A 27,794-nucleotide genomic window follows, 5' to 3' on the forward strand; every position below is an offset into this window, starting at 1 on the left:
CGGTCAAAAAACATGCCAACAAAGTAGGGACATATGAAGTATATAAGTATACTACACGAGTTATAAATAGCATAAAAGTTTATTCTCATATAATAAAATCCTATAATCATGAAATTTGTGTTTTTTAAAATGTTTAATGATCAATACGAGTAACTTTTGATATCAATATAACATAAAATTCAAGTTAGTTTTTTTTTTTTTTTAATGAAATTCAAGTATTTGTTTCAATTAAAAATATTGTTAAATTAACATAGTAATTCATAATTAGGTTAAGTAAAAACCGTGCGTTGCACGCGACGTAAACTAGTTAGATATATAAACAACTCAATTTTATTAGTCTTGAGAATAAAAGTGTTGTTTTGTACCTTAAAATTCTTGTTGTGCATAGATGGAATCACATTATCGAAATTTATAATGATAATCACAAGGTAATACAACATGGAGCAAAGATAGTAAGTGATTTATTTGACTGAACTCACTAATCTAGCTCAAAATATTGCCCGAATTACAGACTAGCTTATGTTAAAAAATGTAGTACGTATTTCATATTCCTTAAATTAAGAAAACATTAAAAAAAAAAAAAACAAAGGAAATTAAACGTTGACCGTCATAGTCGAGCAAACAGAGCAAATTTCCAGCGCCGCCAATCACAATTCTTCATTTTAATTTAGTTTTGATTAAAATTTATAGTTTCAGCTGACCAATAGAAAAATCTCCGCTCTTCACAGTCGTCATCGCCGCGTTTTCTCTCTCTTCAACTTTCCCGGTCATCTTTCTCTCTCCTCCCTCTTCTCTCTCTTCACGCCGTCACTCCCATTTTCTCTCTCTTCTCCTCTCTTCCTCCTTCTATCTCTATCCTCCGATCTTCATTGATATTCCAGAAATCTCTCGAATTCATCTTGACTTTTCCTACCATTTCTTCAAATCGAAGTGAATTTGCAGCTGTTTGAGCTAAGAGGAGAGAGAAAAGTTTCAAATTAAGGTATAAGTTATGTTGGCTTTCAATTTTTTTTTGGTGAAGTAGATTGCTGAAGAATTACTTACTGTTTCTGCTGAAAATTCATTCAAATGATTTGTTGATTCTTCGGGAGTTGTGTATTTAAGGAAGAGATCGTGTTTGATTTTTGTTTGGTGGTGATATTATTTTGTGTGAATTTTGAATGAAGGAGATAGTTGGAAGTGAGGGTGTGGAATAAGCAATTAAACACTTGATCTAGGGTTTCTAGGGTTTTGTAATTGATTTTAGGGTTTTATTGGTGGTTGCTGGGGATATTATTCAATCAGGTGGTGAATTTTGGTAAATGTTGCTCGTTTTTCAATGCATCACTTGTCTGGGATTTTTTCTCATAAGAAGCTGAACAAGAAAATGGACCAAGTATCATCTCCCAAACCAAAGCTTGTACGAAGAAATGCTGCCAAGAACTTTGATTACACTCCTTCAGCTTCGACATCACCATCGACCAGTGGTTCTTCAGCGCCACGAACGCGGTCACTTGACTTGGGCGTTGTTGTTGAAAAGACTAGCCTTCGGTGTGAAGGGAATGCTGGTGAAATTGAATGGATTTGTCAGAGCTTAGGGCTTTCTGGACCTGAAGACTTTCAGATTCCTCAGGCAGCTTACCAGGCTATGAAGAATAGATCATCTTCGGATGTTACTCCGAGGACTAAAAAGGAGCAACTTGATGGTGTTGATCTTAAAGTACCAATAAAGCAAGAGGAGGTTCAAAAGTTTGGTGATCGTATGCCTCATAGATTTGGAAATAGTGCTCAGAAGAATGAAATCATTCAGAATGATCGCATTGGCAACGAGTTTAGGCCATGTGGGCCTGCTGTTTTTCCACATCAGGCTGATAATAGTGTGAGACCTGTTTATGGAGGTGGAGGTGGAGGAATTAAAGGTGATCGTCCTCCATTGCTTACCCCTCCGCCAGCAATGTCTCTTCCGGTTCTTGATGATCAATGTTCTACCTGGGAGTTATTAAAAGGGTTCGCACCTGATGATAACAAGCCCCTTCGCGTTCCATATGTTGACCAAACTCAATCTTCTGATGACGAGGAGGATATTAGCAGAGAGGGAAGTCAGGGGGTAAGGATTGGGGAAACTATTATGCTGTCAGGATCTTGTTCTTTCACCACTACAAATGATGATGACTCATCTAGTTCAACCACGGAACCTGTATCGATTATTTCACCAAACGGAGTCTGTAAAGTTAATATAACCCAATGGATGAAAGGCTCTCAATTAGGAAGGGGTTCATTTGGAACTGTGTATGAAGGAATTTCTTGGTAAGTTTTGCTGCTGATCTTCTGTTTAATTTATTCATTTGAATAATGCTTAGGTTTTTGTGTGACCATCTACTGCGTGAGTGCGTGCTTACTTGGGTTGGCTGGGGGCGGGAATGGAGGTCGTCTCTTGGATATTAAGGGACTTTCAAGAGGATACAGATAGAGATAACTGGTCTGTATCTGATAGACTCATGGCTTTAAGAATAATTAATTCAGGCAGCAATCCTTTGTTAAATTAAGGGTGCTGATTCAATCCTTGTTGCAGCACAAACCCCCCTAATTCTGTTTCTTGAGCTCAAGTCTTATAATGCTAATGTTCAGTTAGATGCTGCTGAGAAGGACAACAGAAATGAATGCTTAATAAAGTTCATATTGCCGAAACATTCAATCCCCATTGTTCCATTTCTCCTTGCCTTTCTTATTTCAAGTGTATACAAATCTGAAATTAATAGTCTTTCCTCACTCCTGTATAGATCTGTATGGGAAACTTCTCACTACTTATCAATCTGCTTTCAGTGAGGGATTCTTTTTTGCCGTAAAGGAAGTTTCACTGCTTGAGCAAGGAAGTCAAGGAAGGCAGAGTATCTACCAACTTGAGCAGGTATGTTAGGCTTACATTTTTTATTGTTCGTTTGTATATTTGCAAGTGATAGCTATAGGCTATCAACTATTGTCCAGGATAACAGTCTTCAATTATTGGCTCGGTAAATTCACTTTCTTCAAATTTGTCATTGTCATATGTTGTCTCTGTAAATTCACTTTTTTCCCTATTTTTCATTTTCAGGAAATTGAGCTGCTTAGTCAGTTTGAACATGAGAATATAGTTCGATATCTTGGCACTGAAACGGTATCATATCATGCTGTCAGCTTGTCTTTTGAACCTCATTGTCTTAGAATGGCAATTGCAAATTTGCAATTGGACAGTTTTGATAAACTTGAAAATTGGAGATGTATTTTTGAGTTTTTTATATCAAGATTTTCTAATGCTATTCGATGTTTACTGCAGGCTGACTCAAAACTGTATATCTTCTTAGAACTCGTGACTCAGGGTTCCCTTGCAAAACTGTATCAACAGTATCGCCTTCGGGATTCCCATGTATCTAATTATACAAGACAGATTCTACTGGGTTTGAAATATCTTCATGATAAAAATGTGGTGCACAGGTATGCTGTGGAACTGTTTCTGTAGTTAATTTTTGATCTTTCTTACATTTAGTTATGCACTTGTGTGCAAACTCGTCTATTCACTGTTTTATATTTTGCTTTGAATTGCATAGATCCCCCCCCCCCCCCCCTTTTTTTTCTTTCCAATTTGCATCCTAAAAACCCTGTCATTGAATTTCTACTTTGCTAGAATAGTTGCTTTGTTGTGTGTGTGTGTGTGTGTGTGTGTGTGTGTTGTGTGTGTGTGTGTGTGTGTTGTGTGTGTGTGTGTGTGGGGGGGGGGGGTATACCTGCCTCCTCCTTTTCTTTCTCCGCTACTTCAAAACACACATAAGTATAGGCTGTATAGTACTCTACTCGCTCCACAAATTCACGGGTATGATCTCTTTGGACTTTTGAAGTGTGCTTTGGGGATTGTTTGTTGATTTTAAACTTTAAAGTGAAGACCATAAAATAGGCTAGAAGCAAAATTCATCATCCACGCTATTGCGTGATCCATCTATTTGGTGTGTGTGTGTGGTTCCTATCCTACCATTCATAGGTTACTCAGTCACCTGTCTCACACTCTCACCACAAACTAACGTAGTACATCTGCTTAAAGCAAAATACTTCACTCCAGAAGTAACAAGTGAACCCTAGTTTCTGATATCTGAGCTCCATCATATGGCTTCATAGCCTGTATAATCCTCTCTTTGCAGCTAATTTGTAATTAGTCTTGGAGCCTTAGAAAAAACGTTGTGCTTTGAACAAACCTCTAAGGAAACTCTTCTCGTGACCTTGCCGCATGTTCAGTACCATTGCTCTGAGAGTCTGAGTATATATCCTTGGATCATCAGGGGTCCATAGCATAATATCCATGGTAGGGCAGTGATGCAGGTGTTGTCATATATCATCAACGATAACAAAAACAACAACAAGGCCTTAGTCCCAAAATGATTTGGGGTCGACTAACATGAATCGTCATAAGAAACCGTACAATACAAAGAAAGGGACATAACAAGATAATCATTTGAAAGAGTTTGAAAAAAAAGTGAGTAAGTGAGCAAACAAAAGAGCTTTTAAGAAAAATTAAGGGAGTTTTAAAAGAGAACCAAGAACAAAATTCAAGAAAGTTTTAAAGGAGTGGTTAAAACGCTAGAGTAAAAAACGTAAAGGTTTGAGAAAACTTTAGCAAAGGAAAACAATACAGTTCGTAAAATATTAGTGGGATAAAATAATAAAATTAAATACGAAAATAAATTTAGAAAATATATATATAATCACGGCACGTCGTTGTCGTGAATTTTCTCCTTCCACACCGCCCTATCCAACACTATATTTTCCTCAATCCCCAAAACACTCATGTCACTCTCAATCACCCTCTTCCAAGTTTTCTTAGGTCTTCCCCTACCTCTCGCGATCCTAACACTTTGCAATTGCCCTATCCAACACCATATTTTCCTCAATCCCCAAAGCACTCATGTCACTCTCAATCACCCTCTTCCAAGTTTTCTTAGGTCTTCCCCTACCTCTCGCGATCCTAACACTTTGCTATTCTTCAAGCCTCCTTACTGGAATGTCACTTGGTCTCCTTCTTACATGGCCAAACCATCTGAAGCGATTCTCCCTCATCTATCATCATTTGGATAATATTGCCATTAAGTGCACTTGAATAATGAAAGCTATCCATGTAATGGCTGTATTATGTCAAAATCTGGGCGCGAATGAATATTTATTGTAAGGTTGTTTTTCCTATAAAAAATGCATCTTCCTTTGCCTTTCAACTGATTCTCTTAGCAACAATTTTCCCTTCTTGGTTTCCTGCCTCTCCAAAACCAAAACTTTTTAAAGTGCTGTTCACACTCTTCACAGGTTGAGGCTGTAGATTCAAACAATGCATCAGTCTGGATGATAATCTGTAATTTGACTTTTTGTATTTAGATGCATATCTAGGAGCATTATCTCGTTTGACATACTAACAACTGTAATGCTTCTGAGGATTAAGCTGCATTTTTTTTTTTCCCAACTCCCAGGGATATCAAAAGTGGCAACATCTTGGTGGCTTCGGATGGAACCGTAAAACTAGCAGATTTCGGATTGGCAAAGGTCTGCTGCTCTTTGATTTCCATTTTTCTAAACATCTAGCATGCTTTCTGCAACATTCTGCTCTTTCTCCAAAATATATTTATGAAAGTACTATATCTAATTTGTTTCATTGATGTTACATTGTTTTCCAGGCAACCAGATTAAATGACTTGAAGTCTTGTAAAGGGACCGCATTCTGGATGGCACCTGAGGTTAGCCTTTCTTCATGTTACTGATTTGAAATCTTACATTCCAAATTGATGGTTCAACCATATGAATATACGATGCAGATGGAACTGATGATCCCTTTGCTTATGGTGGTTGTCATATGATGAGAAATTTCTGTTGAGATTTACATACTTATTCTGTTGGGCACTTGCCTGCATGCCTCTTCTAACGATTTTCCAAGCAGTAGATGATTGATATTATATTCTTACACCAGTTACATGTACCAATGCCGGAGTAGGTCATTCAAGAGAAGATCCACCTATGGTCATAGTGTTGTTTGTTTTATCTTAAAATTTGTGCATTGCCTTCCATTAATCCCTATATTCCCTTTTCAGTAAGCTATACTTATACTGGATATAAATCTCATATTCTCATCTTTTGAGCCTAAGTTGTTGCCAAGTGCCAACCTCTTCTTTACACCTTTCAGTACCTTTTCAGATTATATGTTCTTCTCCTTATACCATACTTCTAATGTCGACAGCACAGGATTGACCATATATCTGGAAATGTGTTGCTAACTTCCATCACACTTTGCTTGTTAGCTAGGTCTATAATTTTCTGTCCTTTACACAGATACGTTTTTATATGCCTGGTTTAGATCACATGTTTGGTTCATCGCCGTTGAATGTTGCTTGGTTCATGGAATAGAAAAAACATCTTGGGAGTTTCAGGACCTTTTAGTAGCATATTTTTTTGCATTCCTGTAAATAGGTGCTCTATGTTAAGTTGTGGGTCTTTATTGAAAATATCGCACAAAGTCAATACTTAAGATAGCCCTTAAAGAAGGGTGGAATTATTAATACTGACTTGCTAAGATTAATTAGGAGGAAGTGTATTTCTTAAACCTTATAAGTTATAACACATGGTTAAAGCTGTGTACAGATCCTTCCTCATGGCTTTAACCCACCATATGTTTTATATAACTATTAAAGTGATGTTGGTGTTGTTTCAATAAAAAAATTATCTTCGTTGTCTAGTGGGAAAAAGTTAGTGTTGTATGCGCTAATTAGATCTAGGAACACCCTATGTTACCAGTTGAGGCATGCAAGTGGTTTGATGGAAGCCGGAAGAGAGTGAGACTTTGCATGGTCAAATACTTGCTACTATATGCTGGATCTCTTGATAATTTGTGTTAGGATATGTTTGGCAACATTGTTGCAATCTTCAATTGACCTCTGCAATTGCTTAGGTTTGGAATCTTTGGATAATGGATACTGTAGCTGGGGCTTGGTCTGTGTGTCCTTTGTGGGATTCCTGCATCCAGGTTCCTTTGAGGCTTCTGTCAATTTGTAGCCCACAACATACCTGCCTAAAGAAAATGCTATTTGTGTGATTAGATCTTTCAGAGAGATACTGGACCATTATGCTTAAATTTGAAAATATGTTGTTGGGTTAAAATTCCTTTTACTTCTCATTTAGATCTGTTTTACTTTGGGTATGCAGCTTGTATGCAGGGTCTGCTGTCCTCACAATTTTTTTTTTATATTTACCAGTTTTGACATAGTGCTGAGAACAAAGAGCATTATCATTAGCAAACCTATTAAAAAAAAAAGAGTGATTTATTAAGTCAAGAGGTATTAGGAATGGGAGGATTGGTCAGAAGTTCAGTTTTGAAGGATATGTTAGCTCTCTGAATCTCTGAGATTGGTGCTCCAAGGGAAGAAATATACAAATTAATATTTCACATTACAAATTAATATTTCACATTACTTGATTGGGACCATGGAGGGGTTAAACGAGGGAGAGGGAGACCGAAAATGACTTGGTTGGAAGGAGTTAGGAAGGATATGAAGTATATGGATTTGCATGAGGATGAGGCATTGGATTGTAAGGGATGGAGGAGGAAGATTTTTGTCGATGACTACACGGAATAATCACTTTTGGTTCATGTAGCTGACCCCACTTATGGGATTAAGGCTTTGATTGATTGATTTGGTATTTGTGAACTGTGATGCCTGTCTAAAGATGAGTATTAAATTTTTTTTCCTCCGTGATACACTTAGTAGGTGCTTTGGCATCTTGAGGTTTATTCTTTCAGCCGTTTGTGGACCATAAGCAAACCATTTAGAGTGCTTTTCTTGCATTTTTATTTTGTCTGCTGTGAATCCTAGGGTTGATTTATGGTTTATTCCTTGTAGTCTTGTACTTGCCGAGAATTTCTCTCTTGTGCAACAACACATTGGTTTATGGTTGACTATAATATATGGATATTATTGCATTTATGTACTTGTAAATTCCTAAGAAAGCATGAGCTCACTCTGTGGCTTTGTGTAATTTACTTCTTCCCTTAAAGATTTTTTTGATTTGTGATTTTCCAGGTTGTTAATCAGAAAAATAAAGGTTATGGACTGCCAGCAGATATCTGGAGCCTCGGATGCACTGTCTTGGAGATGCTAACCGGCCATGTTCCCTATTATCCTTTAGAATTTGTATGTGAATCCTATCATTTTTTATGTCTTTTTTTTTTTTTTTTTAACCTTGTCTTTTGGGTCGTTCTAATATTTAGTATTGTGGTGTGGGATTAAATCTAGCATTTAGGCATTTACAGATCTTAAATAGTGTCTTTATACATCTAGTCATCTACACTGTAGGTCTAAAGTCTAACTGTCTTAAGGTATGCTATTTTTCTTGACGGAACCTTAGGTATGTTTACTTAGTCTGGGAGGTGAGGATTGACTAATTGAGTATGGATGTGAATTCAACAATCGCACTTCGAATTTTTTTTAATAAGTGTTGTTTAGGGTGTCCTGGTGTCATTGCAACGGATGCAGGGGAGTGAAGTGTCGTAGAAACAAAGGATCAATTTCTGAGATATGGATGATTTTTAATTTCATACAATCCTTGTAGGTTTCTTATAGTGACGGCCAGATAAACAAAATACAATGACGTGTACTATAAATCAACCAGCTCTGATGCTGCGCTGATAGCTTTTAGAACCATTCAGGGCAGTATTTATGGTGCATTTGTCAGTAATCCCCAAGTTATGTAGAGTCTCCCCCCCTGGCCCCTCCTCCTTTGTACAGTAGACTTAAATAGTTGATGAGTTGTTCTTCGAAATGCCTTACTTATGGAAAATGATTTTCCCATTTTCTTCATTTTCCTTGGTTTGGTTTGTGAAGGGGTGGAAAACAATTTTCCTAATGGTGGAAATTTACTCTCAATGATGGAAAACATTTTCCTTTTACAAAATAAGGGAAGCTGCATTTTCCTCCCTCTTCCTCATCTCCTTTTTACTTTCCTCTCATCCATCCTTACCAATCTGCTCCTATTTTCATTTTCTCTATAACTTTTTATGTAAGGAAACAGAGGAAAACTATTTTTCAATTTTTGTTTTCCTTGAAAATATTTTTCCATGAAAAATCAATTTTCATTAAATTTGTTTTACGTCAAACCAAACGGAGCCTTAGAATTGCATCTTTTGCCCTCTTTTGAGCTATCTTCTGCTTCATCATCGGGTTTAGTCTTCTTGAGTTTCCTCAAAATTTGATATGACCGGCTTGATTTAAAATAGATCAATGGATTTTTGATTTTGAATTGGGCAAGGGAAAAAGCAAAATCCTCATTATTCATTTCATAATAAAAAAATTGAACGACATGGTCATTCGAAGATAGAGGAGTATCGAGTATGTAATCTTTTCTGAAACCCCTGTTTATACACCATGCTTACTTGCTTAGTAGAAGATGTCAGGCTATTGGAGTGTGAGATCCTATTTTTGAAACTTAATTATTGCTTATGAGATGGCCGATTGGTTATTTTTGAGGACACAATGGCACAATGCTGTGGTGTTACTCATGCAAGTTTTTATTTGCCCAATGGCTGCTAATTGGAATTTGCCATGATAATCACTATTGGCTTTGTATCACTATTATTTTTGGCTCTTTATGTTACTTCTGACGTATATTGTCTGTGATCAAGATGGAATTTTTTTTGTCATTATACATGTTACTGTTGCGGCATGCTTTGTGCTCTTCTTTTTATTAGCAGCTGTTCTCATTGGCAATTGCAGATGCAAGCACTTTTTAAGATCGGGAACGGTGAGGCACCTCCCATCCCTGATACTTTGTCCAAAGATGCTCGCGATTTTATCCAACAATGTCTACGTGTGAATCCAAATAATCGTCCTACAGCGGCTGAGCTCTTGGAACATCCATTTTTACGGAGACAACTTTATGCTCCATTAGGCTCAGAGTCACCTATGATGCGCGGGAAATCAATTTGAGTCTCTTGTCACTTGTAATTATTTTGTGGAGGTGAGTGCATCTTAGGTTTTCTTTTAATCTAGAATTCATGACTTGCATGCCCACCGCCATATATTATAGTATAAAATGAGAAGAAAAAATAAGCTCAATCAAACTATTAAACTCTCACCCTGCTGGCATATGGCGGTGGCACTGAAAATTGAGAGAATTTTTTTTGGTGTTTTGGCGGAAGGGTGGGTCATGTCAAAATCTGAAATGTGGGATATCCACTCAAACATCAACCAATTTCGGACAAAGGCTTTTTTTAAATTATTAATCATCTGTATGACCCACAATCAAGGCATATTTCTAAGTTCGAACAGTGAATATCCTGTCTCTTATTGGCCATCTGAGCATCATGTACTAAAGATCTCGAGAGTACGGGTTGTGGGCCTGTAGTCTAAATAGTATACCATTGTACTGGTTTCAGTTTTCACATGTTGAATTTTTTTAACACATAACTCACTTAAAATACAGTAACTTTATCCTCTCCCATTAGTCTTGTGATATTATACTCAAGAGAATAGCTCATTTGCTCTCTCTGTTGAGGCTGTTCCTCGGGTTAATGGATGTTTCCTCCTTGATGGCAGATAATATGTACATTTGGAGTTGCAACGTGTTCAGCAGAGTGTATCAAATAATTGAGTGACATATTTGATTCCTGTATGCAAGATTATCCATCTGAAAGAAAAGAAAAAACCAAAAAGTCAGAGGGATCTCTGTACGCATCCTACTCTGGATGAGTTATTAAATGGTCCTGGATGGCTGGCTAGCCCCGCCAGCGTGCTTTGATTCCTACCTCGCGTGATTCCAACTCCCTTAATTCAGGGATACTAAAAATGCAGAGGACAATCTGTAATATAATAGTCTAGGTTTTGGGGCTGTGTTTGTATCTGTGATCTGAAAATTAGTTAGCATATGATGATGGAATCTTGATTTATGAATGATAGTTTATTACTGTATGTAGGAAGATGGGTTTAGGCTTTTGTACACAACTGTAATTTTTTTTTGTCAGAAACAGTTTTATTCAGATCTATCCTGTGACGATTGTATGTTGTTCCTTCTCTTTTACTTCTACAGCCCGTACTCATATTGGTTTAATACTTTTTTGGGATTATTAAGCAAAGTTAACTCTATTCTTTTTAATAGTTATAGATCTATAGTTGCAAGTAATAAGAGACGAAGAATTTATGTTTTACTTAATTCGTTCTTATAAGATTTATAAGATCTACAGTTGGACAACTAGTCACTACTCGAGAAAATATTGCTGGTTTGATTAATGTATGCCGTCACCTAATCAATCGCTAAATCATGCTAATCAAAGTTAGGCAATGCCGTATTGGTCACTACTTGCGACTAGTGTTTTAATTACTCCGTATAATCTGTGAATCCTAAAAGTACAATTTTGCTGAAAGACCTTTATTAATACTTTCGTAGTAATTCTCTGTATTTGCTTGTCTGTCAATCCAAGTTCAAGTTTTTTTTTTTTTTTTTTTCTGAAAGAATCCAAGATCAAGTTCTGTTATAATAGTATTTGGAATAAACGTCATATTGAAGGGTATATTCTAAATTTGTAATGTCCTAATTTGTCATTTCACAAATTATGGACTTGTTGAGTTGTGGGTTGCTTTCTCTCTCATCATTCCATATATATTTCTCTCTCCTGGCAGATGGCGTAAAAATGTCACATAATGACTTTAATGAGGTGGTAGAGGTTAAGTTTTACAGGCATCCACCTTCTTTTGGCTTTAGCATCTTTTTTACATGTACTTACTATATGTTAAACTCTTCAAATGAGCTATTCTAAACATTAAATACCTCATGGTCTTCATCCATTGTTTTATACGAAGTAATTGCTACATTATTGATGTTCATAACAAAGTTTTTGAGTGGATTGGTGTTATTAATAGTTAATATATCCGCTTTTATCTTTTTATATATACTACAAATACAACTTTACTGTAGTTAATTTTTAGGCTGTATTAGTTAATCTTTAGGCTGTATATATGGAGTATCATTTTTCTTAAAAATATGTCATTTACCCTTCAATATACTTTTTGTAGAGTATATTTTTTGACGGAAAACAGTGAATATTATTAAGCAAAAGCTGAAAATTTAGACAATACAGACCAACGTGCTTCTTGAGGAACTTCCTCAATCCACACCCTTAGCTCCCCAAAAAGTTTACTAAGGTGGGCAGGGCAATGAGCCACCTTGTTACCCCTTCAACATACTTTGTGTATGTATTACTCTTTCCATTGAAAACATTTGTCAAATGATTTGAATCCGAAATTATTAAAGATCTATCATAATGTTTTAATTATAATTAAAGATCCACCCTTCACCATTTCATTTAGAATGAGAGTATATATATTTTTTAATTAATAATTATTTATACGAGTACAATAATACTCCGAATAATTAATACTCCGTAATTCCGTATTAAAACAAATACTGGTAGCATAATTAAGAATAAAAAGGGTAGAATCATACAAAGTATATATACTACTTCGTATATAGTATAGGCATACGCAAAGTAGCGTGGTCACCTTTTCTGGAACGTGAGCGAAGATCGGAGTTTGCCTATCAAGTCTCTCCGCTCTTCCCTCCTCATTTTTATTTTATCATTATTTTTTATTTATTCATAATATCTTCTTCTTCTCTTAATCTTTCTCTCTCTACATTCCTCTCATCTCACTTTCTCTCTCCTCTTCGATTGACGTCTTCGGACCAAATATCAGGTACCTTCTATAATTTCATTCTAGATTTCTAGGGTTTCATTTCCACATCTTATTTTTCCGCGATTTTTGGCTTTTTTTTTTTTTTTTTTTTCGTTTTCTGTTTTTATTATTGTTTTTGCGATCTCTTTTTTGCGGTTATTCGCTATTACGTAATGAATCAGTGATAGATGTGGTTAATTGATTGTACTTCTTATATTTGCGTTGAAAATTACGAATCTTTGTGAATTTTGGCGTTGATGAAGTTTGTATCGTTTCGAGGAAGTTTGCTGGGATTGTTGATGTGAATTTGAGTGTGCTGTGATTGTTTTGGGCGTAATTGAGATCTTTGACTGATTACTCATGGAGTTATACTATTGGAGTTCATCGTTTTACGGCATAGTAAGTAAATTGCATCTTCTAGCTATTTATAGGCATTAGCAAGGCCTGTAAATTGATAATAGAAAGGGTCAAAATCTGTTAAGTTTCATCTTTGATTAGGTTTGTTTGGTTCTGTTTGTTGACGAGAAATGCTACCTTTCTTTTATCTTTCTTGTGGCTGAATTGGGTGATTGAAAGTTTTGGTGAGTGGATTATGTAGAGGAGTTTGTGAAGCTGCCTTGTACGATGTGTGAAAATAGTTTTGTTATTGTTTTGTGTGCTATTCTTCTCTAATATCTTCAACTATAGAAATTGATCGGATTTCACAGAGTACATTGCAGTTATTATGGTGCATTGCTCCCCTTAAATATTCAAATGTAGTTAAATAACGTGGCTAACCGTTCATCATTTCATGTGAAGTGACTTGGATAGTTTTGATAGATTCATAGATTTATGTTAAATTTGGGTGCTTCTTTTTTTTTTATTTTTTAAGATTTTTAGTTTGCTGTTAATGTTGTTTTCCCTATGTTTTTTGACCGTAGAATATCTGTTTTTGTCCTCTTCCACACTTTTTAGCAACATTGGTGAGCTGGTTTGGATGGCCATCTGTTTAACATAACCTTTTTATGAGCATGTGGTCATATGATATGCAAAATGATACTTTTTGATATGGTGTAATATCAGAAGATGAAATGGTGACAACATGAAAAACATATCAAATTTGACTTATCCTTATTGGTTTCTCTATGAATGATCTATATTTATGAGGCACGTGCTCTTAGTAGAGTTATGTTTCCACGAACTTTATTCACGAATTTACTTAAGATCTATTTATATGCCTTCATTAATGAGTTAATTTTTCTTACATTTCTCTTCAAGCACGTTTGTAATGTGTCATTCTATGACATTATGGTTAGTTTTCATTGTTCAAATTAGAATGCATCAACATTATTGTGCTTTCTTGGTTATAATAATTGTTGTCTTTGATGGGATGAATACTATCTTGCTAAGTTTCTTGGTAAATGTAGCATGGAAACTCATGTAACTGATAAATTTCTTACTTCCTAACTTGTAATGTCAGATTCCCAGTAAACTCATTGATTTTTTTTTTTTTTGAAAGACTAAACAAGCTTTTCCTCAAAGTTCTTTTAAGTCTTGCTTCCTCTTTTAAAGCCATGTGAAATTTCTCAAAAGGTCATATTTTTTGTTTTCAAAACTTGGAAGGTCTGAAACTTAAGGAAGCTCAAGGGGAAATGTTTTCTTTGAAAGACCAGCAACCCCTTTCCTCATGATTTTAGGAGTCTCAGTGATAGTTTTCCTCCAGAATTTCTTCAAATAAACAAAACTAATTATAAATCCCTTTTATTTACTACCTCTATTTAAGAAAGATATTGACACTTTCTGTTTTTGTCTATTTCATAAAGTTCTTTGAAAGTCCCACCACCTACAACCCCTTACTCCGGATCTTAAGAGTCTGTCTTACTATATTTACCTTTTTATTACACATACTCATCACAGCAAGACTTTCTTTGTCTTAAATTCTGTGCAAAGTTTTAAATCTTTTTGAAACAGAGTTAGTGAATATTTGTGTTAGTAAAAACAGTTTTTAGATTTTAAAGAAAAATATATTGATTTATTGCTTTAGGCTTTGCAGTTTCATATATCTTTATGGTATGAAATTTGTAAGTAGCACGTCAATGTTTTCGTGTTACATTGTTGTAAAGCCCATTAGGATGTTAGATTGATGCGAGGCAGTAGTATTTTTGTTTATGCTTGTATTGCAATTGCTGGCCATGTAGGTTATTTTTGTTTTCCTGATGGAGTTAGGGCACCTATTAGTTGGTACAAGTAGTTACATAGTACTTGCTAAGATCAATGCCTTCATGGATTAAATGAACTTTATTAAGTTAGATGACTGAATCGGAAGGAATTTTGGGAAACCCCTTAACCACTGTCTCTGGTCAATCAGAATCTGGACCTCCCATTGGTACTCAGCTCTCTGTTCTCAATTGTCAATTGTGGTATGCCTTTATTTTTGTATGCTGACTTAGTTCTTTTGTTTTCTTAAGCCTGTCTAATCACTGATGAACCCTTTTTTGACTTTCTTTCGATAATGTGGAAGTAGTGGACCTGGATTGTTTAAGAGAACGTGCTATGAACCATTTTATTTCATTTGAGATAGATTAGCTTTGAAGCAGTGTATATGTTAACCGAGGAGCTAAGCTGATCATTGTAGGAGCCCGCACTTAATGGATGTAGGTTAATGCATCTGTTGGTGGGGCTAATTGGACTCTAGGTCTAGCCTTGATGTCTTCCTTTTCTTTAATGAAGCGAGAATATTCAATACATCTAAGATTTTATATTTTGATTATCTGAATAAGAGGGTTATATCTTATATGTACCGATACAATTTATTTATTGATCATAATCTGTTGTATGAGTTCAATATCAGTGCTTAGGAGAAGTTTGGAATTTAGAAAAAGGAGTTTGAGAGCAAGTTTGATACATTTTTTTTTATAAAGATATATGAACTTTTGTGACTGATGCTGTGATGGGATCAAATCTCGAAGTATATGTCAAGAAGTGAGCAGTTAGTCAGTTACTGAGGATAATATTTGTCAAAAGAGGGAATTGATACATGGCCTTCAAATCTGATCTAATAGTTTAATGATATGCTAAGTCCAAGTTATTGAGTTGGCCAGGAGTGGTCCTTCGCTACTGGAAAAGATAAGAACGTAAAACTGTTAAAGATATGAAGATTTCAGTAATAGCTTATAAAAGGCTTATTGGTAGGCATGTTTATTTTGAATTTTGCAATTGGAGGCAGTGTCTGTTTTTAATGGCACAGCAGTAACAACCTTACAAACCAAAAAGGGTTCAAAAGTAGGTTTATAGCGTTGGTTAAAAATTGAGGGGGGGTGGGGTGGGAAGAGTAGGAATACTGAGAATTTTAACCCATGACTCTCTGCTTTAGTTTTTCATGGGTATGTAACCTGGGGAGAAGGGGATAGCATGGGGAATTCATGTTGCTGGGCTCTTTGGTTGAATATAGTTTGTCTTGCTTTGGTTTTTTCTTCAAGATAATAGGATGCATTACTGTCATTTCAAGAAGGACAATGTTATATATTTTAATCATATTTTTTCTCCTATTTAACCAATTTATGCTGCCAAAATGTGGGTAGGTTTTGGATGAAAGTTGTATATAATCGGATAGAGGCCAGGTGTTTTTGGTTTTTTGTTGCTTATTTTTGGTCAAAATGGTAATCAAGTGTTGTACACTGGTTTGTATCCTTTTATTCCATGGTATTTGAGCATCATGCAATATATGTAGGTTCTATTACTGTTTAACATCAGCATTCCCAATCATCTCACTGTTATTCATTATGGTTTCGCTTATGGTTGGCAACATATAAATAATGGATAACATCAAAGTCATCTCATTGCAATTCTGCTGGACTTGTTAATGTTATTTTATAATTAGAAATTTGTGATGTACTAGTTATTGAGGCAAGTATTCATTTAATTTCATTTTTAAAGTTCAGTTGAGCTGTGGTCAGACTTATCGTTTATGAGAGTAGAGTATTGATTTCTTCTTGATTCTGAAATTCATGTGGAACTGTAGCAAGTATTATGAAGATATTGGATTGATAATTTGATTCAGAAACTAGTTTTTGGGTTTCGCTAACTCTGTATAAATGTATTGATAATTTAAATCTTGTTATTTTATGGATTTGCTGATTGTTACATCAAGCATTTTTGTTTTATCAACCAACTTCTGGTTCTCAAATCTAATTTATTGATTTATTTTAAGTAAGTGGAAATTGTTGCTGTTTGTATGCCAAGGTGTATTGTTCTGTTGGCAATATTTTATTTTATTATTTTTTTTTAAAAATTATTTATTAAGAGGAAGTTCTTGCTGTTTGTATGCCAAGATATATTGTTCTGTTAGCATAGCCACAAGTCTTCGAGGATAACCAGATGACAGCTGTTCTTTTAATTAGTACAATTATTATCATTCTTTATGTGGAGTTCTTTCTTGCGATTTCAGGTTTATTTATGGCGAAAGTTAGCAGGGTAAGGCGTCTGAAGTACAGATGCCGCAATGGCAAAGCAGAACGATTGCAGATTCCATCCTGCTCGCACAAGATCTTCAAAGACATGAAGAAGCCTTCTAAGCTTTCTGAGAAGAAAGATTGGGAGGATGCTACTTGCTCGGTTTGCATGGAGTCTCCTCACAATGCTGTTCTTCTGCTTTGTTCCTCTTACAACAAAGGCTGTCGTCCCTACATGTGCGCCACTGGCTATCGCTTTTCTAATTGTCTTGACCAGTATAAGAATGCATACGCAAAGACAACTCCCGGTTCTATCACTCCTGACCTCAATGCTGAATGGCCTGAGGAAAAGATGGAAGCGTCTGAGCTTCTGTGCCCACTCTGCCGTGGGCAGGTGAAGGGCTGGACCTTGGTTGAGCCAGCTCGGAAATATCTGAACAAGAAGAAACGAACATGCATGCAGGAGAATTGCTCTTTTGTTGGTAACTACAAACAGCTAAAGAAGCATGTCAAAAATGATCATCCTTGGGCACGACCCAGGGAAGTGGACCCTTCCCTTGAAGCAAAATGGAAAAGCTTGGAGAGGGAAAGAGAACTGAGTGATGTCATGAGCACTTTCTCCCCAGGGACTATTGTTTTGGGGGACTATGTTATTGATCCAAACTTTAACCCCTTCATTAGAGATTATGATGTGGATATGGAAGACTTGTTGGACAATGATCTTGAGACTTTTGGGGCAAGTAGAATCAGGAGCGGTGGATTCCAGTTGCACAGGACATCTGGGATTAATTACGAGTCATATGATGATGATGATGATGACGATGATGATGATGACAACGATGGAATTCATCGTCATTCAGCCTTTGGTAGAGGAGATGATATGATCCCACTTAGCCGTCATCATAGAAGAATGTTGTTTATGGGAAGGTCTCGTCGGAGGAGGCGGCGTGACTGACCTTTGTACAAAATCAGCAGCGCTCTTTGGTCCCCCCCCTAAAAAACCCTGGCGAAGTGGTTTTTGATCATAATTCAACTTCTACAATTGTTTGGGGGCCACATCTTCCAAGGCAGTGCGAATGCAAGTAGAAGTGAATCTTTCCTTTGTTTATTTAAGGTGGTTAAATTGAACATATTGTGATTTTAGATACGGGTTTATAAATTTCTCTCATGTGATTTGGCCTCGTAGGGATAGACCTCGAAAACTTTACTCTGTTACCTGCCGTGTTTGGCGGGTCTCATTTTTAATGCTTGTTTGTGCATAGTGAACATTGACCTGTAGGATACATCGTTCAGGTACATTTGATTCTCTTTAACACCAATCAAGGAAAATTACTCCTGACCCTAATTTTTAGTTTCTCCTTGTATTTAGCAGAAATCTTTGCAGGTTCTTCATGTTGGGGAGCCTTGTCTTTGATTAGATTTGAACATCAGGTTTGTTCGTATGTACAGTTGTATTTGCGCTTTATGCATTATAAATTGTAATTGAACTTGAAAAGCCAGGCAAATTATTTCATGCACCTGAGTGTATTCAGGATGGTCCTCCTGGTTCAGTGAATAATTGATGTGTGCAGCATGGTATGAGCCAGACCGTGAGTACCCTTGGAATTATAATTGATCTGGGAAAGTCGGCAACTTATTTTGTGCACTTGAGTGTATCCAGTATGGTACTCTTGGTTCAGTGACTGCCTGATGTATGCAGAGCACGGTATGAGCCGGACCATGAGCACCCTTTTGGATACTTTGAGGTGCACAATTTTAACTTTCAAGTAACACTATATAGCTTGAAATATGATCATGGGGTGACAGTGAGAGACGACCATATTGCACGATTCAAAGTCACAAATTCACAATGTCATGTTTTAGCAAATGAAGTTTCATGTAGATATTTACAGATATGTATAAGCTTATTTTAAGCAAAAATAATTGAACATCATACAACAAAATAGTTGAACATCATTCAGATCATTTTTGTTAAACATCAAAATGTGTACTACTTCGTATATCGGATAGTTTATGAATTATTGCGTAAATCTTGATATTGATCGTCATTTCGATCAAATCCCCCTTTGCTGCACTTGCTACCACATGAAAATTGCTTCAACACATAGCCCAATTTCTGCCAGACAAAAGAAACAAAGAAAATAATGCAGCAATTATAAGAATTCATCATCAGATTCAGATAGTACTACTACCTTAGAGATTTTAGAAATGACACTTGAAAATCTAAATGCAGTCTAACCTTAGAGAATTTACTACACCTTCCCCTGCCCCGGCGAGGGGAAGGGGATGTTCGGTATCTGTTTTCACGGTCTCTTGATTCGACGTTTTCGTATTTCCATGCCTTTTTCTTTTCTCTACCAAATAATCTCCCAAAGGAGAATTTGAGTGCTTTTAGACGTGCAAACCATCTTCTTCTTCTCTACATAAAAATTTATGCACAATCAACTTTTAATAATTATACATAGGTACCATTTCAATGCACTTATCATGTATACATCAATACAAAATGTTTATTTTTCCTACAAAAAATATAATAATCATGCACTAATGAAATGATGTTTGTGATTACCTTGGGCTTATTGGGTAGATTTGAAAAAACTGTAGGGCTATGATCATGTTGAATCTGTTGGGACCCCACATTTCGGAGGTGATGAGCGTAGGCCAGGAGGTCAGCACGGCGGTCATAGCCGCATGATGGTGTGGTTGATTTAGGGGTGATAGTTCTAATCTTCCGAGGCCGCGGCCCAGAAGTAGATGATTCCTCATACACTGTCACTATAACACGATTAACACTCCATTTTTGTTGTTTTTCCAGCTTACCCATTTTTTCTGCCTGTTTTTTCTCCTAATTTTGATTTGTTGGAATTTCTATCCAAGAGGGGATTAGCACAAAGTCTTTATACCATTAACCTAAAAATAGGATCTTCCAGAGTTGACAATAAATCTGATATTTCCATATAATCATAAATCAAATTAATGTGCAGAGGGATTAATTTGGAAAGAAAAATTAATTAAAAAAAAAAAAAAAGCAAAGGAACAACTACTCCATTGGAGAGGGACTTCTTTTCCCTTTTTCTTTTAAGTTTTAGTAATTTGGACATCAACTGATCAAGGTGACACCTCAATGACTAATCTTAAGGAATGTCCCACTGAGGCACTGACTCCAAAATGGACAGCAAGAAAAGATCTTACTAACTAACTCCAATGAAGACAAGCAACTAAAAAAGAGAGGGTGGTACCAAGAGTAACTACAGATTTTAAAAGTATGTACAAACGTGGTTAAATAAAAGTTATCGATTAATATGTAAAGGAGAATTTATTTATTAGTTATTACTTAAACGAACACTTTTTGGATGTACAAAGAGTTGTAGTAAGTGGGATTTGATCTAAAAATTGAGGTACTATCCCAGTACTTTGTTACTAATTATAAGTCAGTATTCATATGAGTACACTCTTATTTATTACGGAGTATATTTAAATTTTAGACTTTTATAGTAGTATTTGCATAGCAATTGTGTTATTATTTCAATCTACTAAGTGCTTGTTTGGTTGACGACATGCATTCGGTGGGAATGGAAATTTACAGGGAGCACAAGTAATTTTTTCTGATCCTTTAAATGCAATGTGGCATGATTGGCACCAGGTCACCAGTAAGGCCGCAACTCTGCTAGAGAAATTCCATTGATTTCTTGTTTGTAACTAGTGGGCCAAAAAACGGCATTCAATTGAAGAGGCCCGCTTTCCATTGATCAGTAATCAACGACCAAAAGCCCAATCTTTATATCCTGAGCCCAAGTCCAAGATTGAACATTATTAGCCCAACTCATTCAAAGGAGATATTTTTTTGAGCTGCACTTTTAGATTTTTTTTTTTTTTTTTTTTTTGCCTTTTTACAAAAAGTGTCAACCTTTAGAAAGATCTAAGAAATCTAAGAGCATGACGTTTATTGAAGGGACATTTTGCAATGCAATACTATATTACAAAAGTATTGCTGGTGTTTTAATATAAAAGACGCAAAAAGTATGAATATTAGCACATAATTCTAAAACATAATTGTATTTCACTTTCAAATATGGTGAAAATTTGGTTTCAATTAAAAATGTCTCAGATTAGAAAAATTATTAGATATTGCAATATAGATGTATAAAATAAAGGTTATAAATGCATTATATTATAAGATATTCCTACTTGCATTTTTTTTTTCTTTGAGATTAAACTTTGTGTTCCATTAGACCATATTTATAAGTCACTTGAATTCTATACTTGAATACTTCCCTTTTGTCACTAAACAAATGTTGTTACCTAACCCCCAACATCATTTTCAATTTTCATTAAAATTCGGTATTATTTTGGATTTTTTTTTTCCTGGAGACCATATAGGCATATAGGAACTACTAGGCTAAATCAAAAATCACAAACCTAAGTATGTTTTATTCACCCGATCTTCACTTTTTTAGATTCTTAAAATTTTTGGAACTTAACTGAACTAACTCGATTTTATTAGATTATTTATTTATTTAATAATACTTATAAATTGAATTGTGGTAAACTTTAAACTCTATTACTCCGTACTTCGTAAAATTTATTTGAGCTTATTATTAACCATTAATTAATTTTCAAAACTAATTTCTCTAGAAAGAAATGGAAATTAGGCTAACAGACCAAGACTTCAATGTTTGTCCCTCTAAAATTGCTCCAATATATACAAAAAATATAAGATGTTTCATCTAATGAGGAAATGGAGTTATACATCACCCCAAACTTGAATTAGGTAGCTTTCGAAAATACAAAGGTAAGAGGCCGGGCCAAAAGAATGTTAGTGTAAACCTAATAGTGATTTTAGTAAAAAAAAAAAAAAAAAAAAAACTTTAAATTGTTGTTAGAGTTAAATTGATATTCTAAAAGACTTACATCCATCATTTAAGGATGACAATGGACCATGCATGCTACATACTCCGTAAAATACAAGAACAATTTAAGTTTTCTTAACCCAATAACGATTGTAAAAAAGAAATAAAATGGACTTATAGTGCTCCCTATACAATGGAGTAACAGTTAAGAAAAATAATTGGAAATGCGAATAAAACTTGAAAATTAGGACCACAAATTACTTCTATAAGCTCGATTATAGAAGTTTCATATGATGATCAAAGTTGATTTCAAACCCTAATACTACAATATTAAATTCATAAATCAAATTAGGTATTTTGGTTACATACATTGGCTGTGTTCTTGAGTGGACAACATCAGAAAAATCAAAGCAATATAACGAGGAAGATGCTTTTTTCTGATTCTCATCAGCAAAAAAGTGGATTCTAGCTATCCGTTTTTTTTATTTTTTTTTTAGTATCTTTTCCTGTTAGTAATAAAGGTAAAATTAGGAGAGAAATAAAAATGCAAACTTAAATTAATGTTCCAATTGCACTAATAATGTTTAGAGGACTAATAACAGTCCAAATTAAGTGAACGTGATGTAATACCTTTTCATTTTGTGCTAAAATTTCTAATGGGAGTTCATGATCAATTGGGAATCTTTGAAAAAGGTGCAAATATTGTGTTTGACTGGTTTTCTTTCCCTTTTTATTTCATACTACCTCCTTTACATATTAGTTGCAACTTTGGAATTTTTTATGTCTCATAAATAATACCCCAAAGTTACAATTAAGTAACGAAGGTAGTACATACTTCTTTCGTTTCTTTTTACTTCTCAGGTTATGAATATTGCACTATTCTTTACCTTTACTTTGATCATTTTTGTGATTCAATGTCAAGAAAGTATATGATTGTTTGGAGTCTTGTTGTTTAAAATCATATCAAGTGTAAAAAAGATTATTTACAAGAATGTATATACTACGACGTATTACAATTCATTAATTTCCATACAAAAGAAGAGAAAGAAAATTAAAGTAAGGATATTTTAATTAATAGTTCAGTGTTATGCACAGGCTAAAATGATTTAAGATACATCTGAATTACAGAGAAACAAAAACTTTTAAGCAGGAAGCTCTTTTTATAGTATACATCTTTGCCTCTATTTGATTTATTATAGAATAATGTATGAATATTTTTAATTATAAAGTTTGTGTCAATGATAGTGATATATCGAGTAAATATGGAATCTTCGTAACGAACTTTCTCACCATTATCCCATAAATGAAAAGAAAGAAGATTTTCACTTCTTCCTATCCCAGCCTTAAGAAGAGAGTTGAAAGTGTTTCAAAATAGGAATAGTCATGCATGTATTTTAAGGTATTGAATTACTTCTCAAAATCAAACTACACATACAAAAGATTCATAGTTTATGTCAATATATCCATCACAAAAGTTGGGTACGAAATGAATATATGGCCTGTAGTCTACATTGTATATGGGCCACTGCATCATCCAATAGAATGAAGGTTTTGGGATTCTATGATTTCTATCCATCAATACTCTGTCTCATCACTCATCAGAGTCATCACCCTTCTTTGGTCACAAAGCTAAGGCATCCCATCAAACCATCAACTAGTCCAATTTGGGCAACTAGTGCTTATTGTCGCAATAATTTTGATCTAGCATGTTATGCATGCCAAATATCTTTTAAATATGTTTGTATTCATCATCATCTTAGCTAAGTATGTAAATTTACTATTATATTTCAATATACTCGATGTGATATACCTGAATGTATATAAATTAGACAGCTTGAATTCTCGACTTTTAAGGACATTGTAACATCATTTTAGCGAGAATGGCCTAGATAGAGTGAAAATGTTTTAAGTGAAAAGTTGTTTTTAAAAATAATAAAATATCCAACCTGGCATGATATAGACACGCAAGTAATATTGAGTTAATATGGGATTTTGGATCATATCAAGAAAGATTTTGATTCCATCTAGTCCAAGTAGAGGTATAATATTTGTCCATTTCCTTATGTTTGTTTGAGGTCCTAATTAATTTGGCATACCTGAGCAAACCAATATCAAGGTAAAACTAAAGTATTGAATGGAGAGAAATTACACAAGAAATTTGTATAGGTTATAGCACATTGTATTTGGCGCCAGCTGAATGAAATTTCGTTCCTAGTAAATCAGTGATGAAGAAATTTCCTGAATTTCTGTTGAATTTGCTAAATTTGTAAAGATAGAGCACACTTTTCATTAGCTAGCTATAGTCCATATGTTACCCTACAGTACAACAACCACTTGAAATCTCAATTTGATTGGTTTGTTTTTTATAATTTTTTTTTCCTTCATGATTTAGACGTTTGTTGCGAAAGTATAAACTTTAATCAAACTTTGGTGTAATGTCTTAAGGATAAACTGTGGTATGATAAATACCCTAAAAAGGGAAATGGTAGGAATATAATGGGTTGAGAATTAAGAGCCATTCAAAAATTTGAAAGCCAATTTAGTTTTGTATGTAGTTTCATTTTCCTCTTAACTTTTGGGTAGGTGTTACATGCTTACACCACATTTTTCCACAAGAAAAGGAAGTGATATATAAAACCATCATTTAATTTTTCTTCTTCTTTCCTATGAAAGTGCCCAATGTCTTTGGAAAAGTTGTTATTTCTTTTTTGATAATTATTAGGATAGGATTGAATTTTTTAATGGCCTAGCCCCCCACCCCCACTCCCCCTTCCCTTATAACTATGATATTAAAAAGGATTAGGTTAATGACTAAACTCGATTATATACTATATACTCCATTTATATATATTATAAAATGAAGTATTTAGGTTATAATATGAATTTACTTTCTTTCTTTTTTGTAGTGTCTAGTTATATTCATTTATAACAATGACAAGAACTGACAATAAATTAGTTTTATAAAAAGATTAATGAGATTTTTGTATTATATAGTACATTATATAAATGATCAAATAATGACAATGCTTGAAACCATTATAATATTAATGAACGTATTGTATGTTAGGTCTTCTAAAAAAAAAAAAAACATCGTATGTTAGGGAGATGATGTATAATTTTTAAGTAAGATGATTGTGATTGCTTAAAAAAAATAAGAAAAAAAAAATAGAAAAGTAAGATGATTGTGGCTTCTATATAAGTTTAGGGGGATTTTAGATGATTAATTAAGGTGGACAAATTGATTCCATATACTTGCAGCTAAATCATAAACATATGCATAGTCCATAAAGTTGCATGTGAATGGGCCAAAAGGTCGGAGTATAAAAAAGGAGCAAGGGAAACATAAAATCTTGCTTTATGCTAGGTGGGATATATATATATTCATTCATATATTAAATGAATCCAAATGCATGCTCTTTTTTGACCAAAAGCAACCATATTGTATAAAGATGAATGTAATAAAAAAAATAATTAAAAAAAAAAAACAATTCCTACCTTACATTCTTTCCTATTAAACTTATCAATGTATTAATTTAGATTGGATATTTTACGTGATTATCAAATTCGGATGAAAGGAATAAAAATTTCACATAATGATTTTTGAAACATTCAATAAAAATTATTCCAAAGATGTATGATCGAAACAAATCACATATATTTATATGTCACTCAAATTTGAATGATGAGATAATATAATCCTATAATCATTCACGCATAATTAGATTGAGAATTTTTTTTCTTGAAAAAGACTAATAACCTATAATATCAATTCATCAAAAATAGAAGAATATTTATAGGCGAAATTAAAAAACTCCACGACCATATAATGATAAGAAAGCGACATGTAAAAGGGGCTCCCCAAGTCTATGGATGTTATTGAATTGTAGTTTGACAGAAATAATTTTTGTCCGACGTAAAAAACAAACAAAAGAGGGAACTAAGGAGAGAAGAGTGGGGAAATAAAATGCAAAAATATTTTCAATTTTCATTAAAAACGAAAAACAAAATCTAAATTGAATGAATGAAAGGCACCAACTGGGGACGGCCCAACGGAAGAGGCGAGTCACAAAACTTTATTTTTGTGATTAAAAGGAGTCAATTGGCTTTTGGTGATGCTTCGGAGCCGCCTACTTAAATTTGTACCAATTACAATAGTACTTTTTTCCTCAAAAAAAATAAAAATAAAAATAAAATTATAGTAGTATTTTCCTAACCTTCCAACTTAATTCCTTCGTTTTTATTTTTACTTACAACACTTTAATTTTGACAATATTTATACAATTTTATTTGACTAAGTATGATGTTTTATAGGTTAATATTCATTATAACACTTTAACTTTTACACTATTTATATAATTTACTTTAACTAGATATGATAATTTACAAGTAAAGAGAACAATAATCATATGCGATTTTTTAGATACATCTTGTTATATAACTAATATAAGTATAATTTTATTACATATTGATAATTAAAGATATTGGCAATATTAATAATGCATTAGAAAACGTAAAATAAAAAAAGTATTAAAAGTAAATAAAAATAAAGGAAGTATATCTATATGTTTATAGATTCGAGATTATATATTGTTTTCCATGATCCAAAATCATTATACTACTTTTGTTGTTATTGTTTTACCTTTTGGTTTTTTTTATTTATACTATTCAATTTTTTAAAATCAATTTCTTAATTGTCTATCATTACAATGTGTGGAAAAGTGGAGAAGAATTGAAGAAGGTGGTAGTAATGTGCTAGTTATGTCAACTATAATCAATCTTATTTGACAACTATTTATATTTACATTATACTAATGTGAAATAACAAGTAATGCAATATACAACTTGAGTACTTCTCATTTCTCAATGTAATAGTAATTGATCATTCAGATATTTTAATATAGAGATAATAACAACATTAAAAATGGATTGTTATATCCTAATAATAACTTTCAAGTTAAAGATATAAGGTGATGCTTATAAAAAAAAAATAAAATAAAAAATAAAAAATATATATATATATATATATAAGGTGATGGATTTACGTTGTTTAGTCTCTACATTTAATATAAAGTGAAGAAGCTCTCGATTCTCTCATCCGTGGATGTAGGTCTAATTTGACCAAACTACGTAAATCCTTGCTGTGTTCTTTATTTATCTTCTTTATTGCTTTTCTCGTTCTTATTCTTTATTAACTTATTCCACATTAATTAAACACAATAACACTCTTATTTCTCAACATATACAATATCATGAATAGTAATAGTAATAACGAATTTAATTATAGACGATATACAGTTAGTTAGATGGCGTGTGTGAGTCGTGTATATGATGAACACCTAAAAAAGTGTAAACAACCAAATTGGCAAGTTTTGTAAATACTACAGTACCATGTCTACCAAGCAAAGCAGGCAGCTGTAAAATGTAAGCCCCACGTTTTATCGTTCGGAGTTGGCCTGGCTGTTGAATTTCCCATGCGCCACTTCTCAGTATATGACCCTCATCTTTAACTCTTTTCTTTATGTCTTTATGTTTAATTTTTTACCCTGACCACATTTATTTATTCACTATTATTAGCTCATAGATTCTGATTCTGAATCTTAGCTAACTACTCCATAATATTCTTATTATTTGGTCAATAATTTATTTACACCATTTGATTATTTTTTTTAATTTTAAAGAGTGCATTATACAAGTATAGTGTAATGGACTGCAATCACTGCCGTTGGCGACAAATTATAGTTACAAATATCTAATTTTATGTTACAAAAATATCTACGATCGATCTTTTGAGGGATCAATTTGATAGAAACCAA

General features: G+C 34.0%; 3 protein-coding genes across 4 annotated transcripts; 2 read left to right on the forward strand and 1 right to left on the reverse strand.

The window, feature by feature from the left end:
* Positions 1-470: 470 nt before the first annotated feature.
* Positions 471-11,112, forward strand: LOC110725311 (mitogen-activated protein kinase kinase kinase 1-like). Its single transcript, XM_021904802.1, has 9 exons — positions 471-2,286; positions 2,803-2,887; positions 3,071-3,133; positions 3,293-3,450; positions 5,463-5,535; positions 5,667-5,726; positions 8,061-8,171; positions 9,750-9,993; positions 10,572-11,112. The coding sequence occupies exons 1-8, from the start codon at positions 1,319-1,321 to the stop codon at positions 9,960-9,962; spliced, it is 1,731 nt and encodes a 576-aa protein (XP_021760494.1). The 5' UTR covers positions 471-1,318; the 3' UTR covers positions 9,963-9,993; positions 10,572-11,112.
* Positions 11,113-12,517: 1,405 nt separating this feature from the next.
* On the forward strand, positions 12,518-18,573 carry LOC110725312. The gene is made up of 2 exons (XM_021904803.1): positions 12,518-12,722; positions 17,128-18,573. Exon 2 carries the CDS (start codon positions 17,136-17,138, stop codon positions 18,084-18,086), a length of 951 nt encoding a protein of 316 aa, XP_021760495.1. The 5' UTR covers positions 12,518-12,722; positions 17,128-17,135; the 3' UTR covers positions 18,087-18,573.
* Positions 18,574-18,992: 419 nt separating this feature from the next.
* Positions 18,993-20,324, reverse strand: LOC110725314. Of its 2 annotated transcripts, none has more exons than XM_021904805.1 (3): positions 19,701-20,324; positions 19,371-19,545; positions 18,993-19,247 (listed from the first exon to the last, which is right to left on the reverse strand). In XM_021904805.1, exons 1-3 carry the CDS (start codon positions 19,895-19,897, stop codon positions 19,143-19,145), a joined length of 477 nt encoding a protein of 158 aa, XP_021760497.1. In that variant the 5' UTR covers positions 19,898-20,324; the 3' UTR covers positions 18,993-19,142. The 2 variants fall into 2 exon arrangements, with proteins under 2 accessions (XP_021760497.1, XP_021760496.1); XM_021904804.1 differs by having other exon boundaries at positions 19,371-19,550.
* Between the last annotated feature and the right edge of the window lie 7,470 nt (positions 20,325-27,794).

Source organism: Chenopodium quinoa, unplaced genomic scaffold (genome assembly GCF_001683475.1).
Source record: "Chenopodium quinoa cultivar QQ74 unplaced genomic scaffold, ASM168347v1, whole genome shotgun sequence".
Classification (NCBI taxonomy): Eukaryota; Viridiplantae; Streptophyta; class Magnoliopsida; order Caryophyllales; family Amaranthaceae; genus Chenopodium; species Chenopodium quinoa.

Bases quoted from the DNA above. Each gene is read 5' to 3' on its own strand.
- LOC110725311 (XM_021904802.1), top strand. From the start codon at position 1,319: ATGCATCACTTGTCTGGGATTTTTTCTCATAAGAAGCTGAACAAGAAA. The intron at 5,536-5,666 runs GTCTGCTGCTCT...ATTGTTTTCCAG, and splicing joins CAGATTTCGGATTGGCAAAG to GCAACCAGATTAAATGACTT. The intron at 8,172-9,749 runs GTATGTGAATCC...TGGCAATTGCAG, and splicing joins CCTATTATCCTTTAGAATTT to ATGCAAGCACTTTTTAAGAT.
- LOC110725312 (XM_021904803.1), top strand. From the start codon at position 17,136: ATGGCGAAAGTTAGCAGGGTAAGGCGTCTGAAGTACAGATGCCGCAAT.
- LOC110725314 (XM_021904804.1), bottom strand. From the start codon at position 19,955: ATGGGTAAGCTGGAAAAACAACAAAAATGGAGTGTTAATCGTGTTATA. The intron at 19,551-19,700 runs GTAATCACAAAC...ATTTTTATGTAG, and splicing joins ATCTACCCAATAAGCCCAAG to AGAAGAAGAAGATGGTTTGC. The intron at 19,248-19,370 runs GTTAGACTGCAT...TTTGTCTGGCAG, and splicing joins GGTGTAGTAAATTCTCTAAG to AAATTGGGCTATGTGTTGAA.